Source organism: Podarcis melisellensis (genome assembly GCF_964234715.1).
Source record: "Podarcis melisellensis genome assembly, chromosome: 11".
Taxonomy (NCBI): Eukaryota; Metazoa; Chordata; class Lepidosauria; order Squamata; family Lacertidae; genus Podarcis; species Podarcis melisellensis.
The window spans coordinates 59,661,736-59,674,941 of NC_138543.1; the positions used below are offsets into that span (position 1 = coordinate 59,661,736).

The 13,206-nt window shown below is 46.0% G+C and overlaps 1 protein-coding gene across 7 annotated transcripts in view; it reads right to left on the reverse strand.

Moving 5' to 3' along the window:
- The window catches only part of KIAA1328, a 197,215-nt gene that overhangs the window by 48,857 nt on the left and 135,152 nt on the right, over positions 1 to 13,206 (reverse strand). For all 7 annotated transcript variants that reach the window (XM_081929770.1, XM_081929768.1, XM_081929769.1 and 4 more), the window contains one exon: positions 10,192 to 10,296. In XM_081929770.1, coding sequence (XP_081785896.1) covers positions 10,192 to 10,296 — 105 coding nt within the window. The remainder of the gene's footprint in view (positions 1 to 10,191; positions 10,297 to 13,206) is intronic.

Here is a 13,206-nt window from a genome sequence, read left to right on the forward strand (position 1 = left end):
AAGATCTAGGCTGTTCGAATACAAGGTATGACTGTATGCATTTCTATAGAGTGTTGATGTCCCCCCCCCCAAAAAAATATCTTGGTGAAATCTTTGCAATCACCCTACATGATGTCATTGATGGGGGACCTGCAGCCTCCCAGGTGCAATTCCCATCATCTCTGAGCACTGGTCACACTTTGCTGGAACTGGAGATGGGCTCCAGGGCATTTGGATGGTCACAAATGCCCTGTCTGTGTTGTAAGGTGAGTCAGTATTATTGTCATCCCCAGAAATTAGGCAGAGGCTGAGTGTGACTAGCCTAACAAAACAACAACAACCACCCCACAACTTGGTGAGTTTATGGCAGAGGTGAGATTTGAACCAGGGACCTCCTGATACACAATTCCGTCTCTCAGCCACTTCTCCCTAAACCTCACCCCCATTTACAAGGCCTTTAATAGCAGAAAAATAAACTGTTTGAAGATCCATCTTGTTTTACATCACCACTCCCAGCTGATCCGATATAACAAACGGGTAGTCCATTCCTCCATCAAAAAAGAGAGAGAGAGGAAAAAAGCCTTATCCCTCGTGAAGCCGTGGTGCTCAGATTCAAGGTTAAAGGATTAAGGCCCAAAGCATTGCATTCCAAAGGAAAGCAAGCCAAACATCAAAAGAAACACAAAAATCAATCCTCTTCACCATGGGAGCAGTGTGAAGAACAAATCAGCCAAGCTGAATCTAACATTTTCTCTGTGTGGCTCTGGGAAAAAAATTAGCACTCTTGTAAGCTTAATGGACAGTTTGGAAAAGGCTTGGCACCAATGGAAAGCTGCTGAGCTCAATTCAAAGCACCAAGGCACTCCAGGAAAGATCCCTGCAGGAGTAACCTGGGTCAAAAATGGTAGGTGGGGCACACTGAAAAATAAAATTAAACAACCACTCCAGCCTAAGTAGCTGTGGGTGCACCCAAAGTCTTCGAGAGGAGCCTTTGAAGTCTCTGTATCTGCAAGTGGCTGGGCATTGCCTTGCACACAGCACTTCATGTCCTGGAGCACAGTTGTGATCAAGGTGGCAAAAAGAGGAAAACACGGAGCTGATGGTCTAGTGAAGGACAGAAACAGTGGGAGAGGGAGGCTTTGTTCATTCCGCTGAATATTTTAAAGACACCTCTGTTTTGCTGAAAGCAGCCTTGCTCCCGAGCAGGGAAACAAGAATTAAATGAGCACGGCAAGTTGTAGGTGAGAACTAAGAGCAATCGGTTCCATTCAAGACGCGGGTTCTTCCTGCCCAAAATCTAAACACAAGCAGCAACATGCTCCAGTTGGTTCAGGCAATCATAACGTTCAGGTGCCCATGGGGGCAAGCTTGCCATCCTCTAAGATTTCAGGGACCTGCTAAAGCAAGGATAGATAGAGAACATCAGGTCTAGGGGCCTAAGATGACCCTCCAAATCTCTCTCACTTGGATGATTCCTTAGGCTATTTTGCTTTGGTCAGACCACACCTGGTATACTGTGTCCAGTTCTGGGCACCGCAATTTAAAAAGGACGTTGACAAGCTGGAAGGTGCACAGAGGAGAGAGACCAAGATGATCAAGGGTCTGGAAACCAAGCCTGATGAGGAACAGTTGAAGGAGCTGGGTATGTTTAACCTGGAAAAGAGGAGACTAAGAGGAGATATGAGAGCCATCTTCAAATATCTGAAGGGCTGTCACATGGAAGAGGGAGCAAGCTTGTTTTCTCCTGCTCTGGAGGGGAGGACACAAAGCAATGGCTTCAAGTTGCAACAAAGGAGATTCCGACTAAACACCAGGAAGAATTTTCTGACAGTAAGAGTTATTAGACAGCAGAATGGTCACCCTCGGGAGGTTGTGGACTTTCCTTCCTTGGAAGTTTTCAAGCAGAGGTTGGATGGCCATCTGTCATGGCTGCTTTAGCTGAGATACCTGCATTGAAAGGGGTTGGACTTGATGACCCCTGGGGTCCCTTCCAAGTCTGTGATTTTAGGAACCTTCCCAAGACCTCACCATCCCTCAAGTGCTTTTGCTTGGCTGCAAAGCATCCTTGAACTCTGATGAAGCTTCTCGCTTGAGCTGGTGCAGGACAGAGATGGCAGTGTGAGTGCTGGTAGAAGCAAGCCAAGTATACCAAGGTAAAATGTTTAAATGCTCTGCTCCCCTTTGTCTCTGGCCTCGCCCATCACTGGCATGTTGTCCTCGTGAAGTTGCACAAAAAGGAAAGTGGCCCTTTAGCTGGAAATGGTGCCAGAGGATGGGTGAACTGAGGCAATGGGTGAACTGCCTGGTGGGATCTCTCCAGCCCTATCTGATCAGGCCAAGAAGACAGTGGCTGATCCAAGCTTCAGCACCAATGCTCAAGAAGCAAAGGCAGAGGTCTTGCTATTAGGGTCTTCTTCGATCTTCACCTTGCAAACAGGTCAGACCTTGCTACATGGATGAGCAATCTGGTTACCGTCAACGTTGATTGCTGCAGCCTTAAAAACCTTGCCCAAATTGGGCAAACCTGCCAGAAGATGCAGTCATATTACCTATGTAATATGCTCATTGCGCTATGTAATATGTTGGTAACTAAAGGTCTGACTCTGACTCCCAAGGAACTGAAGTGGGCCCACTTGAGAATTTGAAAAGAGTCCATCCCAGATTGCAAATAATGCTAGATTGGAAGAAAGCAGTTCCACATAAGGCTTTGAAGAGCAAATGCCTCCCTTTGCTAAAGGCCGCCAGTTGCTGAGCCTATTTGTGGCTGTAATGGGATAAATCCACTATATAGACATCTGTTATGCAACAATGGGCAATGGCATCCATCTGTTGCAGAGATACAGCACTTATTGACAAGTCAGATTTGTATCTACCGATAAGTCAGCATTTGCACTTTTGTGCAGATCTGTTAAGGGACATTTCATTGACCAAATAAGTGGCTCCCACTCTGTTTTTCTCCTCTCCAAAAGCTACAAGCATCAACATAAACCAATCTGGCACCGGCAAGTATGCCGGGCTGTTAGAAGAGATAGTGACAAGCGGGTTAGCTAAAATTTCTGCTTAACTAAAGAAGGGGAGAGAGGAAAACGCCTGCAAACAATTTGCAAAAGGGGTTCATTTGAGGCTGTCAAAATGCCAGTTTAAAACCGCTGAGAAGGAAGTCAGGGAAGGGGGAGCGCAAGCAAGTTGCACTCAAGTAAATTCATGAAGCCAACGAGGTGGTTCAAGGTGTTATTAAATTCACCTCCAGAGACAACACACAAGAGTAGAGTTTGGCGGCCTCAGCTGAATGCTGGCACAACTGGCAGCTACTTCTCAAGAGACCCAGAGCCGAAATAGCAGGATTTGATGTGTGTCATGATTGAAAAGAATTGACAGGTGGCCCCGAGAGTAAAATAGCAGAGCCACAAGGTGGAACTGCATATGGAATATTGGGGGGAGGATCTCCAGCCCAGGGGAGAAGGGGGGGGCTGCTGCTCGGGAAGGTTGGGGGGTATATTTCCACCTCTGGGGAAGGCAAGAGGAGCTGCAGGTAGGCAACCATTTGCATTTGACAGCCTTGATTAAATTAGGAAACAAAAGGTAGAGTAAAGTGAGTATAAAATACACACCCTCTAAAGTTCAGCTATAAAAGAACTCCCGATAATGTGTTTTTAACAAGCAGCAGAAATAATTCCCTCTGCATCACCACACCCTCTTCTCTTACCAGACATTCAGAACAGCTATACCATAAACAAAATCTGAAAGATCCGACATCCCTTCCCAGAATAATCACCATAACAACGCACATTCAAAGAGAGGGAAAGTGCTATGAAATTCTGCAATTGACATTTCCAGCTAACTAAAAATATCAGAGGGGAAATCACACTCCGGAGTGAGATGGAGCCTCAATATACCCAAAATGAGAACATTTAGGTGGTGCAAATAATCGGGGGGGGGGGGAAGGAACTCCTCTAAGAAGAACAATTATGCATGGGAAGGGTCCCTCAACATAGCACAGTTCTAGGAGAAAAACTAGGCTATAGAAAGGAGTTCCTGGTTGACAAAACACTGTTCTCAGTGTGGCAGTAGGTCCCACTGAGCACAATTGGCATAATATCCTATTCCTGTGCAATGTGCTTTGAGGGACAGCCTCGCATGGTCATAGGAGAGGAAAAGACACATTTTCCTTATGCTTTGTTTAGTTGTGAGATGTGCACACCTGTGCTGGGGACAGCAGGGGCATAGGTGCAGTCTAAAACTTAAGGGAAGCACAACACAATTTGTCTCATTCACAAAATAAATGGTGGAGCATTTTTCATTTGTTTTTGAAGATGTGGCGGTCTTTAAAGAGGTGCAGAAGGAAAGCATCTCAGTCTCCAAAGTTTCTAAAGCGGCAAGCTATCAAAAGTAGCATGTTAAAAAGAGGCTGCAAAATGGGGCCGGCACAAATTCTCGTTACGAGATTTCTTCCCCTGCTCCCGGTCCAGAGACCATTCTACACTCCCCAGGATAAGTAGAAATAGCGCCATCTCTGAGTGTCTCCAAGTTAGATGGGAGGTTTAGGACCAGCCAACCCCTTTCACTCTCTCCCTTCCAAAAGCAGCGCCTGCAGAAGTAAGAGTGAGTACTGATACCCACGTTGCAGTGCTGAGTATCTCTTTCAGCAGATATCAACCCCCAAAACCTGCAGTGATGAACACTATGCTTTGAACATCCAAATAAGGATAGCTACAATGATTGTATAGGAAATCTCCGGATCTAGGGAGGAGAAAAAGTGTGGGATACCAGTAGCTGGAGGAGAATGCTGCACAGAGAAGGGGGTTCATGATGCACACTAAGCCAAGCTGTGCGCGATCAGTTTCACAGTGACCCAGTAATCTCCACACTTGCGTAAAGATTTAAATCCAAGACACTCCAAATTATACAGTGTGTTTTATACCTCACAGGTACTAGGTGACCCGCCCTGGGGAAGGAAGCTTTCCTAGAGTCAAACATGGCAATCAGATGTGCAGAAAAAACTGAAGCATGTAAAATCTCATTGACTGCCCAAGGAAATTCAATAGGGGTGAACATGGCTTGTACAGAATAAGCCCTTCTCCCCCGCCCCATGGCTTCTACCCCTATTGACATGACCAAGCATGAGGTGTGCAGCCAAGGTCTTTGGGTCCGAGGAAGAATGGGAATATCACAAGGCTGAGATCTCTGAAGTGCGAGACGTAATTATGCACCATTTCATTATTAGCACAGCCTCTGCCTGCATGGTACTCAGGTAAACAGCTGACCTTCAAAAATCAAGATAAAGAGTAGATTGCCTGGGGGGGGGGAATCACCTCTCCCAGGTGTCAGGAGTGTGCACAAAAGCAGGTGCGGAGAGACAGTAGTTTAGTGGCAAAAGAGATGCTTTTCATGCCCCCCTTTGGAAACAGGGGAGGAGAAAAATCTCTGCCCCGAGACTCTAAGCTGCCGCCAGTCAAGACAGCACAGAACTGAGCTAAATGGATCGATGCCTCTGAATGAGGCATTTCTTCAAACTCTGAGAAATACGGAAGAACTATTCCTCAAAAGCTGGGGTGGAAGACATTTTTCAGCCCAAGGCCTGCACTTCCAACTAGGCAACCTTCCAGGAACCACATGCCAGTGGTGGGAGGAGCATCTTCAAAAGTGGGCGGGCCATGAGTGTAGATTTTACCTTTGCACAGTAGGCTAGTGTCTATATATGCACCACCCACCCTACCTTACTGTTCTCCATCCCAATAAATAAGAGATATTCAAGGAGGTTCAAGGACACGTGCCAGTCAGGTAAAAATACTTAAGGAGGGTGAAAAGTATGGGAGAAGGGGTGGCCTGGGAAGAAGCTTAAGGGCCACATTTGGCTCCTGGATGTGGGGTTCCCCACTTATGCTATAAAGAAGCTTTCCTCAACTTTGTGGCCCCCCAAATGGCCATGCTGGCTGTGGCAGATGGGTTTTGTAGTCCAAAATGTCTGGAAGGCGGCAGGTTAGGAGAGGCTGTGTTCCAAGGCTGGCTAACCTGGCTGCATCAAGGAAAGAAGCAGCCTTCCAAATCATTATCTGCCCCCAATCTCACTGTGAGATACTCAAAACAAAACAAAATTCCTTCCAGTAGCACCTTAAAGACCAACTAGGAATTTTGTTTTGTTTTGACTATGGCAGACCAACACGGCTACCTATCTGTAACTGTGAGATACTCAGACATAGATGGAATGGACAACATTGATTAAAGCTGATTGGTTAACTGGAGAAAGAACAAAGTGATCCCATGACAAAGTAAATGAAGAAGATCAAATGTGTGGGGCAGGTCTCAGCTTTTGCAAACAAACGGCTTGACGTGAAACTGAAATCAGACTTGCCCGCAGAAGTCTCCCTCTTGGTAGCTTGAGGTTGAATCCTGACAAGACGGAAGTACTGTTTTGGGGGGACAGGAGGCAGGCAGGTGTGGAGGACTCCCTGGTCCAGAATGGGGTAACTGTGCCCCTGAAGGACCAGGTGCACAGCCTGGGAGTCATTTTGGACTCACAGCTGTCCATGGAGGCACAGGTCAAGTCTGTGCCCAGGGCAGCTGTCTGGCAGCTCCATCTGGTACGCAGGCTGAGACCCTACCTGCTTGCGGACTGTCTCACCAGAGTGGTGCATGCTCTGGTTATCTCCCGCTTGGACTGCAATGCGCTCTACGTGGGGCCACCTTTGAAGGTGACCCAGAAACTACAACTAATCAAGAATGCGGCAGCTAGACTGGTGACTGGGAGCGGCCACTGAGACCACATAACACCGGTCTTGAAAGACCTACATTGGCTCCCTGTACGTTTCCTAGCACAATTCAAAATGTTAGTGCTGACCTTTAAAGCCCTTGGCCCAGTATACCTGAAGGAGCGTCTCCACCCCCATCGTTCTGCCTGGACACTGAGGTCCAGCTCCGAGGGCCTTCTGGAGGTTCCCTCACTGCGAGAAGCCAAGTTACAGGGAACCAGGCAGAGGGCCTTCTCGGTAGTGGCGTCCGCCCTGTGGAACACCCTCCCACCAGATGTCAAAGAGAACAACAACTACCAGACTTTTAGAAGACATCTGAAGGCAGCCCTGTTTAGGGACGCTTTTAATGTTTGGTGGACTATTGTATTTTAATATTTTGTTGGAAGCCGCCCAGAATGGCTGGGGAAACCCAGCCAGATGGGCAGGGTATAAATAATAATAATAATTTATAATAATAATATAGCTTTAAAAAGATGCTCTCTGAGAGGCAACGAGATGCCTCTCTCCACACAAAGGCCACTTAGCCTTCCAAATGCTGAGCCCCACCACCCTCCGCACCTGCCTGCCTCTGGGGTCCCCACTGAGAGGCCTGCATGTTCTTGGGACCTTTCCTCTTGCCCTTGTGCACATCGCCCAGCAGGCACGTCCCCTTGCCTGCTATTCTTCACACAGATAATAGAAAATAAATTGCAATTAGATTTGGTAATTGTAGATAATTAAGTCAAAATGAGCAGTTAATTATAAAAAAAATATGTTTTTCGGGTGTTGATTGTATCATTTATTTTCTTTCGAAACTCTAATGTCTCGCTTGAGCAAGTTTAATATTTTGAATACTTTTAACCCTTTTTAAAAAAAAAAGCAAAACAAAGAACAGCACAAACAAAAAAAATTCCTCCTTTTAAGTGGAGCCTTGCTTAGCTGAGAATTAACATTCAAGTTTTTACCCCAGGAGTTCATGTCAACCAGAAGGTAGAGATAACTTCTTTTCTTGATTATTTCTATGTTTTGTTTTTCAAATAGCAAAAAAAGAAAGAAAAGTCTTTGGCATTTCAGTGACACAGTCCAGCTGCACAGCATCATTCTCCAGCCCCAATAATCACATGCACCCTTTTCAGAGACTGAAGCAAACATCACTTCCATATTCAAATGCATAAAGGAGACAAATGGACTTGTCGTCTTAGCCTCCTCTGGCTTTACATTAGATTAAATTATTTAGGGCGCATTCATCTGGTAACCTTTGCAGAACTGATGAATGAATACAGGAAGCAAACTTTCCGATGTCTTGCTGCCAAACTTCACGACCGGCTGGCACCGAGACTCGGGAATGCGCAATTGCACACTAATGCTATAAGATGACTGCATGTCTCCATCAGAAAAGTGAGACATAAAGACGGACAGACAATCACACAGAATCCCTAAGTCTTGTTTCTCTCACAACCTATGTTATCTCTCCCCTCTCGATATAGGAGGGCTGTTGCCACTAACAAAAGACCTGCAGATGCTGAAAGTAGATTCGCTAGAAGAGTGGGAACATTTGATACTTGTGTTTTCTAAGTATTACATACAGGTAACTTGCAGATTATGTGCATTTAACTGCATGCGACAATTTAAAAATAAATAAATAAATAAAAAAGGTGGAAAGGAGATGGGCATCTGGGGTATTCTAACCACCATATTTTTCACTCTATAAGACGCACCTAGTTTTTAGAGATGCTATGATGCTCATGTACTGCTTGTGGGCTTCCCACAGGCATCAAGCTGGCCACTGTCTGGCCACAGTGCTGGCCACTGTCTCCGTGCAGCACCCCTTCAGCGAAGCGGGAGGAGGAACAGAAGGGGATCCGTTCCTCCTCCTGCTTCACAGGAGAGGGGCTTCACTACTCCCTTTCTGCACAGCGTCTCTCCTGCAAAGCACTATTCGCTCCGTAAGATGCACTCACATTTCCCCTTACTTTTTAGGAGGAATAAAGTGTGTCTTATGCAGCGAAAAATACGGTATATGCGATTTTTGGTTTTATGCGCTATCCCCAGAATGCAGCCTCCATGTACGTTGAGGTTACTGTACTGTGTTTTGGACAAAATCAAACACAGATAAGTCCGTTTATGGTCACCTCTATGATGAAACAACACATTATCTATCTGCACAGGGAAGATTTCCTGCATGAGAAAGGAGGAAAACCCTATTCGTAAGGAACAGAAAAGCTAAAACATCCAATTGTGGAACTGAGTTTATAAGCAGATTTGATCATTGGTCAGACAACAGTCACCAATGGAAACTGAAGGCACTACCTTCAAGACAAGGAAGCAAAGTCAGACATGCAGGTCTGAACACAGCACTAAAAAGCCAAGTTCAGTACAAGTGGCTTTGTTTCGAAGGCAAAATGATGGTGTGGGCAGCACACGCTGATGCAAGTTTACTCAGAAGCAAACCAAATTGCGTTCAATCCAGCCCTCCACCTGCCTGGAGAATCGAGACCTTTGCAGGGGTTGTCCCTCAGCCCTGTCTCGAAGCCCAAACTTAGAAGGGAACTTTCCCCTGCATTTGTTGCTGCAGCAAATGTCGAGGTAGCCCTCGAGGGATGTTTCAGAGATGAATGCTGGCTACAATCAGAGCCCCAGAACTGGAGAAGCGTAGTGTTCAAACACAGAAAGAGAACATTGAAAACCTTGGCTATGAAAGCACATGACACCCAATGAGAAAAACACAGCAAGTGCTGCCCAGTGATTGCTCCTGTCTCTCCCGGTGCAGGCACTTGTTATAAGGAGTTCCGCATTTGCATTAATTAACGGAGAGATAGGCAGACCCTGTGCAACTCTGCCCATCCTAGCGTAGGGCTCAAGGAGGCGCCCTCTGTCCCCCCCGTGATTATTAGTACTTCTGTACAGAACTCTGCTTCCGCACTTGAAGAACTACAGACCTGGGTCAAACTAGAAAGGTTGCCAGGGGACACTTTTTCAGAGCACCTCTGCCGAATTTCAACTCCAGTGTCACCCTGTTTGCTGCCTGTTTTGGAGCCCTCTCTCCCTCCTGGCTTTGTACCATGTGAACCACTTTCAAACCTCTCTCTTAAGCTTGCCGTCTCCAATGAATGTCTGTTTCAAACCTTGCCTTGGTTGGTTTCCTGCCTTCTTTGATGCCCTGGCCTGATCCTGCTTCGCCTCTGAGCTTCATCTGAGAGCCCCTAAGTGACTGCCTTTAATGCAGGCTCCAAAGGTCTACTTTCAAGGACAGGAGCCCAGGTCCAGATCTCCGCACCCGCCACCCCACACTCTTTATTGACTATATTGTCATCCCATGATGTTACTTCCATTCTTTTTGGCTTGAAGCATTTAATCCGAGAGAAGGGAGGAAGAGGTGAAAGAAAATATGTTTTTTAGCATTCTGTAAAGCCCTTTAGACAAATCATAAAATATACTGACACATGAAAGTGCTTAACAGAGGAGCACAAGACCAAGGTATTACCTGAGGCCCCCACAAGTGCCATTCATCACTGGGGCCAAGCCGCCTGGTCTCATCAGCACTTCATCAATGAGCAGTTCTTCCGAATTAGGAGGCTGGCCTTTAAACCTGGGGTGGGGAGAGAAGAGCCACATATCACGGTAAACATGCAGGTGCTGAGCAGCCAAACCTTCGCCCCTTCTCTTCCTTTCCCCCTTTACACAACAAGTAAATTAAACACTTAAACTGCAATGCTACCCACACTTAACTGGAAGTAAGTGCCCTTGACGTCAACAGGACTTATGTTTGAATAGACACGCCTAGGCATGAGCCATCGGCCTCCAAGCCAAAAAACCCTAGATTTATTAGAATCCTGCATTATTTTCTATGGAGGGGGCAGTTCCACGAATACTCCTTGATGCAGTCACAAAGCAGTGGTGCCAGGTACTGAGGTCGAAAGTAGTGCTGTGTGCTTGCTCACAAGATCTCTCAATTGCTCAAGGAGTCACTGGATGAGGGCATCGGAAGCAGGCTTTTGAATTCTGAATTTGCGATCAGCGAGTTCCGCAAATGTATTGCCAGTTGGGCAAACTTGCAAAGAATGTCTGCTCCATTCATACCGCAACATTCCAGACAGAATGGTTTTGTTTCCATCCCTCCACCTTTTGATAAATTTAACCCAGAAAAGAAAATACCATTTTTTAATAGAAATAGCAATTTATCGAACGTGCAACTGAGGTCACAAATAGGTTAGATGGCTTTAAAGAAGGTAAGATGAATTAGGTAAGAACCTGTTGAACTTGCCATTATTAACTAGAACATGGGTGGGCAAACTAAGGTCCAATCACCTTCTAAATCTGGCCTGCAGATGGTCTGGGAATCAGCGTGTTTTTACATGAGTAGAAAGTGTTCTTTTATTTAAAATGCATCTCTGGGTTTGTTTGTTTTTTAAAAAAGGGAGGAGAACTATTGACTTCATGTCTTCTGCGTTGTGGGCATCTCAGAGGCACCTGGCTGGCGAGTGTGGAAAACAGGGTGCTGAACTATGTGGATTTTTAGTCCGATTCAGCTACAAGGCTCTTCTTCCGACACCATTACTGCTATCATGGGGTCTGGCAGCTGTGCTCTCGTTTCTTTAGGGTTTATGCTTTTGCAATGGAACTTTCCCCAGCTCCTTGCCCCACACCTGTTCTGGAAGGCTGAAGGGAAACCCACAACAGATTTAGGGGGAGGAGAGGGGGAACAGTTTCATTGTGCAAGTGGCAGAACTACTCTGGATACAAGCCTCTGTTTACAACTAGCTAGCTAGCACACACACACAAACAGAAAGCATCGAGACAAGCTGGAGAGCTGGGTTTTGCCAAAAGGAAAAGAAAAATGTTGCGTTTCTCAGCTAGTCTCTGCAGGCATTTAGGTCGTATTGGTGCACTTTAGCGGGGCTGCAAGTCGTGACTGCCTAGCAAAACCTTAAAAGGAAAAGAAAAAAGTTTTCATGCCTCCAAAGGTGGAGGTTGTATTTAGCTATCATGGCTAATACTGTTGAGAGACCCATCTATCCTCCATGAACTTAAATTAATCAATACATGGGAAGGAGCAGAGCGGAGACAGTAAAGGATGCCTCTGGTCTTCCTTTTGCAGCTTTTCTGCCAACCAGCACTTTACAGAACGTGCAATCTTCTCAGCAGAAGCTGGATGCAGCAGATGTGAGGATACACAATAAGAAAAGCGTAATTGCAGAGGCATTTAAGAGTCCCGTCGTTGGGCAGTGGATGCCCCACAGAGCACTCCGAGAACGACTTTCAAAACAACAACATTGCCTCGCACAGACTTCAGGCCTTCCTTTTCTTCCTCCATTAGCAGGAACATATGCATGGATTAGAGATATTTGATCATTAAAAATCCATCTGCTCCTACTTAGTTCTTCACCTTTGTTTGTGACCCCAGTAGTCTTCTAAAGTACACAGCTCTGATTGCCTCTGATCAAACAGGCATTTTAACAGCCAAAGCAACACAGCTTGCTTTTGAACAGCATCTTACAGACAAAAGAAGAGATCAGGGAGGGAACCTTGGGAGCTACTCTGTCCTTGCTGGCCATTGACACAGAATGGGACCTCATCCTGAGCTTTTATGTATTTATTGGTGTCTGGAGTCCCCTATCCTCTGCTGCTCCCGCCCCCCAAGTTAAGTTTGGGAAGGGAAAGAGGGCAGAGGGCCCCTTCAGGCAGTCTCCTCTACATGGTTATACTTGCATGGAGGAAAAGAGCATGGCTGTGTCCTTTGGCCCTGCCTAGTTCATCTAGCAAGCACACTACTCTGTGGGAGAGGATCCTTAAAGAGGGATCAAGGACTGCTTTAAACTCAAGCGTGGTCTGATTTCAATTCCAAATGGGTTTAGGGGTGTGGGGAGAGAGATGCTCCATTTTTTGCATGATGCCCTGTTATGAAAACATAGACAGCTACTGCAAAGGGAGTCATGAAAAGAGCCACTGAAGTAGCTGGAGATGTAGGTTTGTGTGTGTGTGTGTGTGTGTGTGTGTGTATATGTATGTATGTATGTGTATATGTATGTGTATATACACACACACACACACACACACACATATATGGCAAACCCTGCTTAGCTATGAAAAATAGCTCATCAGGCTTGGCCAAGTCACCACCTTTTCCTCCAACCTGAGACTAGAACAAACTCTTTGAAGGAATTCAACAGATAACTCTGCAGATGGAGAAATCAAAGGACGGGTCATGTCATATTAAATGGCACGGGAGACTCCTCAGCTCAGCAGCAATGAATATGTTTTGATTGCAGAAGGTCATAGAATCAAAGAAATGTAGAGTTGGAAGGGAGCCCAAGGGTCATCTAGTCTAACCCCCTGCAATGAAGGAATCGCAATTAAAGCATCCATGGCAGATGGCCATCCAACCTCTGCTTCAAAATCTCCAAGGAAGAAGAGTCCACAAACTCCCAAGGAAGACCATACCACTGCCAAACAGCTCTTACTGCCAGTTCCTCCAAGTGTTTAGTTAGAATCTTGAAAT